Source organism: Tachysurus vachellii, chromosome 20, assembly GCF_030014155.1.
Source record: "Tachysurus vachellii isolate PV-2020 chromosome 20, HZAU_Pvac_v1, whole genome shotgun sequence".
Lineage (NCBI taxonomy): Eukaryota > Metazoa > Chordata > Actinopteri > Siluriformes > Bagridae > Tachysurus > Tachysurus vachellii.
In genome coordinates, this window is record NC_083479.1 from 42,501 (window position 1) to 50,000 (window position 7,500).

A 7,500-nucleotide genomic window follows, 5' to 3' on the forward strand; every position below is an offset into this window, starting at 1 on the left:
GTTGATATTCAGAAAAATAAAACAATAAAGTCATTGCGTAAATTTCACTGTGTGTTTGTGTTTCATCCTCTCACCTGAACACACTCACTCATTCCCACTGTTTTCATATTTTACATTAAAATTTGATTTTACACACACACACACACACACACACACACTCCTGAGGCACTAATGCCACTGTGCATTCTGGGTATTTTGTAAGAGTTAGAGGTTCAGTTATATTTAAACACACTGACTTTCATTGTGTTAGACTGTGGTTTAGGACGTGACCCATTGCTGAGCTGTTGCAGTGCATTGTGGGATTTCCCATACTGTTATAGTGTAACTCCTGAACACTGCAATACTGAACACTGTCTTACTGAATATATGAGTGTGTAGTGGAGGGGGTGTAGTTTAGGGCCTGTACATTCACATCAGTCTTTCAATAATAACACAACAATGGAACATCATTTTAAATTACTATATCTACAAATGTATATCACCACACACACACACACGCTCGCACGCACACACACACACACACACACACACACACACACACACACACACACACACACACACACACACACAGAGTAGCAAGCAACAGGATTTACTTTATGAATCAAAACCAGTGAAAGTCATTATCAAAAATACACATTTATCATATACATGTCCGTCTTTTATCTGTTCTCTGTGTTTGTTTGTGTCATCTAAACTTCAGTATGTCATATCACACACACACACACACACACACACACACACACACACACACACAGTGACTTAACACAAAATGCAAAATGTAGTCTCAGATTTACTCACCTTCAGTACTGTTTCCTTTGAGGAGTTTCTGAAACAGGGTACAAGCTCTCACTCTCTCTCACTCTCTCTCACTCTCACTCACTCTCACTCTCTCTCACTCTCACTCACTCTCACTCTCTCTCACACACACACACACACACACACACACAGCCTGTAGGAGCAGCAGAGTGAAGTTTCAGGTGCTCAGTAAGAGAATGAGTGTGTGACTGAGAGCAGCAGGTTAATGTAATGTGGAACTGAATTCATGTTAATCATTACACACCACATCAATATTTAACTAACACATGGCCCAGCCCTCCACACACACACACACGCACACACACACACCCACACACACACACACACACACACAGCTCATCATTGTATATTTTGTCAATTTTGTAAGAAAAACCCTCATTAGACTCATTAAGGTTCTACATCAGACCTGAAGGATTCCACTGAGGAACTAAACTAATAAATAATGTTTCATTCAACACAGTTTAGAGAAATAAAATTCAGTATCTGTTTAAGGTTTTATAGCTTCAACAAACACAAATGATGCCATATACCTTCATCTGTGACTATTCAAATCACCTCCATTGTGTGTATGTGTGTGTAATCAGAATCAGGATGAGTTTAAATGTTAGAAAATAGTAATTTTCAGAGCAGCACAGTGCACCGACACACACCCAACTGACCAATCAGAGCTCAGTGTAGCGCTTAATCACTTAATGAGTGTGTGTTAATCAGTTGTGATCAATTCACATTTGCTATGTCAGCTTTATTATAGGTATAATACTGAACACACACACACACACACACACACACACACACACACACACACAGACTCTGGACTCTCCACACAGACAGGATGAGGGTTTAATAGTCTAATAAAAATTCCTGTATGAACAGAAGGTTAATTATTGTCTCACACACAAAGCAGGAATTATGGCTGATTTAAAAAAGGGTTTATTACACACATGTTTAATATCAAGTAAAGATTGAAATGTGATTATTCTTAATTAACATATTTGCATAATATTATGGCTCTGAATGTATGTGAGATGGTGACCAGTGAAGGCTCCTAATTGTGTGTGTGTGTGTGTGTGTGCTGAGTTTTGTTCTTACACCTAACCCTGTGCACATAAACCACACCCAGTCTCTCCTGCGATAAGATAACACAGACACACACACACAGACACACAGACACACACACACACACACACACACACACACGTTACCCAGGATACAGCAGTGTAACAGCGAACAGCACTGATTACACCATGAGGACATCATTATAACTGTAATAATGATAATAATCTCTCTTTTGCACTTTAGCACTCACACAATGTCAGATATAAATAAATCGACACATCCATAACACTCCATTATTCACTGTTAAAAACATGTCTTCAGAAGAAAGGAAAACCAGCCTGAAACTGAGAAAAACATAAATCAGAGGGATTAAACATGAGGCCAAGTCAATATTATTATAGAAATACTAGTGATAAAGGGATGAAAGGCCAAAGTGTGGAGGAAGAAAGGATCTCCTCATGATCCAGAACTCATCTGTGAAACCTGGTGGTCGTACCATGGTCTGGTCTTCATTACTGCTTCTGGAACATTCCTACTAAACTTTACTGATGATGGTAGCAGAATGAATTCAGAAGTCATACAGAAACATTCTGTTTGATCATTTACAGAGAAATGTGTCCAGACTTTTACCTCCTGAAACCTGGAAAACCAACACAAGAAGAACGCAGCAGTTTGTGTTTTGTGTTTGTTTGGAAAATGTTGTGTTTTTACTGTAATATGATTCATTTAACTCGTCTAAATATTACCAGAAAAGAAAAACTGAAAATCTGATTTATTCTCTCATATTCCTCTCTCTCTCTCTCTCTCTCTCTAACACACATTTACAACATTTGGCCTTTATCCAGAGCAATGTACAGAAGTGTTTAAGTCTCTATCATTAAACACATTAACGCTGGTTCACTGGGTTACACACTTAAGATACCATTATACATTGTTCAAAGTTACAATAAAAGTTTCAAAGTTATATATATATATATATACACACATATATGCAACAAACAGGGGAGAAAGTGTTAGTTAAAGTGTTTCATGAAGGAGGTCTTCACCCTTCGTTTGATGACTCAGATCCAGTGAGTCTACGACCTCTAGGGGAAGTTCATCACACCACCTCAGTGCAGAACAGAGAAGAGTCTTGTAGTAAACTTCCCTCTTACCCTGAGAGATGGTGGGACCAGTGGTGCAGTGCTGTAGATCTGAGGGTGTGAGGTGCAGTGTGAGGAGTGATGAGGGCTTTGAGGTAAGAGGGAGATGGTCTGGTTTTGGCTTTGTAGGCCAGCATCAGTGTTTAAACCTGATGTGTTCAGCTACAGGAAGCCAGTGGAGGGATCGCAGCAGTGTGGTGGTGTGGAGAACTTTGGCAGGTTGAAAACAAGCCGTGCAGCTGCGTTTTGGATCATTTGCGTTCATATGTAGACCTGCCAGAAGTGTTACAGTAATCCAGTCTAGAAATGACAAGAGACTGAACAAGTACCTGAGCAGCCTGTGTGGACAAAAATGGCCGAATCCTTCTAATGTTGTAGAGAAGAAACTGACACAAGCGAGTCACATTAGGAACATGAGAGGAAAAAGACAATTGAGTGTCCATAATTACCCCAATGTTGTGAGCTGCGACTGAACCACACCATCATTACTGTGTTTTAAATCTAGTTCTCACAACAACAATCTGATGGAATCCATCTAATCAGCTTGTGTGAGAAAAATTCTTTCCCATAAATTCATAACCATTTACTTGATAGAATTCAGACCAGTGGAACACAGAACACACAGGATGTGACACGTCTGAATCAACTCTGAATCACGAATCACACATTAACACACTGCTCTTTTCTCACTATTTATGTAAATTATAAAAACTGGTGTTTCACCATTACACAAGAAATAATCATGTGTTTAAGTTTAGGATAATTCTGTTATTCTCAGTTTGATTTAAAAACAGAACCAGGTGTTAATGAATGGATGTTAGTTCGTTTCCACACATTAGGATCTGAGGTCCACAGGATTGATTAGATTGTGTGCTGTTGCCCCCTAACAGACACTACAGGTACTACATAAGAGCCTTCACTCAGATAAGTGGCCTAAGACCTGGAGAACCTTAACGAGAACCAGGAGTCAAAAAGTCGACCTGGCTGCTGCCGTCACGATTAACACCACACACACAACTGAGCACAGAGAGTTTAATAGTATTAACCAGTCTATAAAAACTGCACATAAATCGCGATAAATCTGTTGTCACTTCTTTGTCCTTTTCTTCTTGTCTCTCTCCAGCACATCTTTGACCTCCTCGTCTTGTGCTGCTCTTTTCCTGATATTTTCTGTCACCGTTTCCATGGTATCCCAGACCTCATCCTCCTCTGTTTTTGTCTCCTCCAGCTGTTCTTCCTCGTCTGACACACACTGTTTCATGAGAAACAATGACAGTCATCACACACACACACACTGTCCTCCCACACACACACTGACAAGATCACTGTTTAAGGGCCCACAGAGAACACACACTGTTTGATAAATGATAAACAAACACTGATGCACTCACCTGGAGGTCTCTGCTGGAGAGCAACAGACAATTCAGCCGGGACTTCAGATACACCTACAGACAGACAGACAGACAGACACAATTGACACAAGCATTATAACTAAATGTTACAGATGACAGAGACAGGAGAATGTGTGTACCTTGTGTGTTAGTGTTCTGTCCTGTAGGTTGTGTATGCGGATGAATCGGTCGAGGCCACAGGAGGCGACGAGGGGTAACGATGGGTGACACTGCAGCCCTCTCACACTGCCTGCCATGCCCTTCATACACCCACGCACAAGACCTACACACCAGAAATCATTCCATTTACTTGTTAGTTATTGACCCACTACACACTCAGAGATGTTTAACAGAACAGTATTTGGTGGAAGTTCAATTTAAATCTGCTTTTAATCAGAAGTTAATAAATTTACGTGTATTGTGTTTCTCGCTGCCTAAAACTTTGTGCTTCTATATCTAACAGATTTATCCTCAGCTTAAAATCCCAATGGTTGCCACACACACACACACACACACACCTTTGCGCAGGTCGAGGGTGGCAAGTTGCCCTTGTGTGTTTCCCACCACCACACTGTTCTCACCAGGTGGAACCGAGAGCGCTGTCAGAGGAACCTCCCCAAACTCTGCCTCCAGCACTGGCCTCCTCTGACACGACGGGTCATACACACGCACCTGAGACACAGACAGGGTCACAGACCGACAGGGTCACAGACCGACAGGGTCACAGACCGACAGGGTCACAGACCGACAGGGTCACAGACAGACAGGGTCACAGACCGACAGGGTCACAGACAGACAGGGTCACAGACAGACAGGGTCACAGACAGACAGGGTCACAGACAGACAGGGTCACAGACAGACAGGGTCACAGACCTGATGATGTCCTGTGCAGGTGATGATCTTGTTGGAGTGTGTGAGGAAAGCCATGTCTCTAACCCACACTGGAACACGCAGATCCAACCAGTCATTAGCAACCTAAGAGATGGGGGAGAATGTGTGTGTAAGAGAGAGAGCAAGCAAGCGAGAGAGAGAGAGAGAGAGAGAGAGACAGGCAGAGAGAGAGAGAGAGAGAGAGAGAGAGAGAGAGAGAGAGAGAGAGAGAGAGAGAGAGAGAGAGAGAGAGAGAGAGAGATACAGGCAGAGAGAGAGAGACAGAGAGAGAGAGACAGAGAGAGAGAGAGACAGAGAGAGAGAGAGAGATTAAAGAGAAGCTCAAGCAAATATTCCAGGTTCATAAATACTGCGCGTGTGAGCAAGTTCACACACACACACACACACACACACACACACACACACACTCACACAGTTTATGATGTGATCTTTATTATTAGCTGCATCATGAACATCAGTTGTAATGTGGGAAAACACTACATGGTCTGATAAAACACCACACAAACACTCAGTAAGCTCCGCCCTCTGTACGCTGCTGTAGACCCTCAGACTGATTCATCAAACATCAAAACTAGTCTAAAACGTCTTTATGTAGATGAGCTATGATGGTTGTTGGAGGTTATTCACAGAGACATGAACATGTGTGAGTGTGTCTCACATTCTTGGCAGTGAAGATGGGTGCGTCTGGTCTCTGCAGGTCCCACACTTTCAGCGGGTTCTCCTTTCCTCCAGTGGCCACATGGTGGCGCTCCAACTGGTTCTGTCTCATTCGGCACACTCCACTCCCCACATTTATTTCCACCTACACACGCACGCGCACGCACACACACGCACACACGCATGCACGCTCAAATTAGTCTGCACTTATTGCCAGTGTATTACAGACTATACCTTTAGCTACAGTACTCTGATCATCACACAGACAGAAACTTACTGTCTCCTGGCCGGCTTCAGGCCAAACCTTCAGCAATCCAGATTCCACACATGTTATTAAGGACCTGACAAAACATACACAAGGTTATAAGTCCAAGTGTGAGACAGAAATACTAAGAAACAGACAGAGAGCAGGACATGAGTTTGAAGGATGGAGACAGGATGGAGACAGGACACCACCAGGAGATCCTCAAATAAATATTATAACGTTTCAAGCTGTGAGCTACATATTCTAAAAAATATTCTAAAGATTCCTAAAAGACAATAATTTATGACTGCTGATGTCATCATCTTCGGGTCTTTATGAATCAGTAGCGTGAAGCTCCATGTGTTCAGCAGTGTGTGTGTGAACACTTCAGAACTCATCCTGCTTCTTCTCTCAGCCCTCAGATCATCAGGAGAAGAAGGTCCACTGTTCCATTTACTCTGGAGCACATTTCTCCTATAGGAGCTTCTTCATCTGACCATCTCCTGTGACAATGTTTTTCTTCACCAGGCAAAGACTTCACCACATCTTCAGGTAATGTCTGTGGTCTTCTGGTGTTCCTGTGCTGTATTCTTCCTTTTTTTTGTACCAGTTGGCTGATTTGGCAACAGCTAAAGTTCTCTATTTCTCTCTCTCCCTCTGTAACTCACTCTCTCTCTCTCTCTCTCTCTCTCTCTCTCTCATTACTTTGATCACTTAAAACAGGAAGGTCCTTATATGAATGAATGTTCTCTTGTTCCTACATCAATAATAAATATATAATTATATAACCAGTTAGAGTCTAAGCTTTTATTGCATTTCAGCAGAACAGTTAAAGTTGATGGGATTGTTGCTGACTTGGCTCATTCAGTGGGAGACCCCTGTGTGTGTGCGTGTTATTTAGTGTGTGTGCGTGTGTTATTGAGTGTGCGCGTGTTATTGAGTGTGCGCGTGTTATTGAGTGTGCGCGTGTTATTGAGTGTGCGCGTGTTATTGAGTGTGCGCGTGTTATTGAGTGTGCGCGTGTTATTGAGTGTGCGCGTGTTATTGAGTGTGCGCGTGTTATTGAGTGTGCGCGTGTTATTGAGTGTGCGCGTGTTATTGAGTGTGCGCGTGTTATTGAGTGTGCGTGTTATTGAGTGTGCGTGTGCGCGTGTTATTGAGTGTGCGTGCGCGCGCGTTATTGAGTGTGCGTGCGCGCGCGTGTTATTGAGTGTGCGTGCGCGCGCGTGTTATTGAGTGTGCGTGTGCGCGCGCGTTATTGAGTGTGTGTGCGCGCGCGTTATTGAGTGTGCGTGCGCGCGCG

General features: G+C 42.8%; 1 protein-coding gene and 1 long non-coding RNA gene across 3 annotated transcripts in view; both read right to left on the reverse strand.

Moving 5' to 3' along the window:
• LOC132863099 (uncharacterized) overlaps positions 1 to 979 on the reverse strand; it is a 2,636-nt gene extending 1,657 nt beyond the window's left edge. The window contains exon 1 of the long non-coding RNA XR_009650092.1: positions 799 to 979. This is a non-coding gene — a long non-coding RNA (uncharacterized LOC132863099). The remainder of the gene's footprint in view (positions 1 to 798) is intronic.
• Positions 980 to 3,695: 2,716 nt separating this feature from the next.
• wdr74 (WD repeat domain 74) overlaps positions 3,696 to 7,500 on the reverse strand; it is an 8,878-nt gene continuing 5,073 nt past the window's right edge. For both annotated transcript variants that reach the window (XM_060896419.1, XM_060896420.1), the window contains 7 exons: positions 6,231 to 6,294; positions 5,955 to 6,098; positions 5,279 to 5,380; positions 4,924 to 5,077; positions 4,546 to 4,688; positions 4,406 to 4,459; positions 3,696 to 4,266 (listed from right to left, as the gene is read on the reverse strand). In XM_060896419.1, coding sequence (XP_060752402.1) covers positions 4,102 to 4,266; positions 4,406 to 4,459; positions 4,546 to 4,688; positions 4,924 to 5,077; positions 5,279 to 5,380; positions 5,955 to 6,098; positions 6,231 to 6,294 — 826 coding nt within the window. In that variant the 3' untranslated portion in view covers positions 3,696 to 4,101. The remainder of the gene's footprint in view (positions 4,267 to 4,405; positions 4,460 to 4,545; positions 4,689 to 4,923; positions 5,078 to 5,278; positions 5,381 to 5,954; positions 6,099 to 6,230; positions 6,295 to 7,500) is intronic.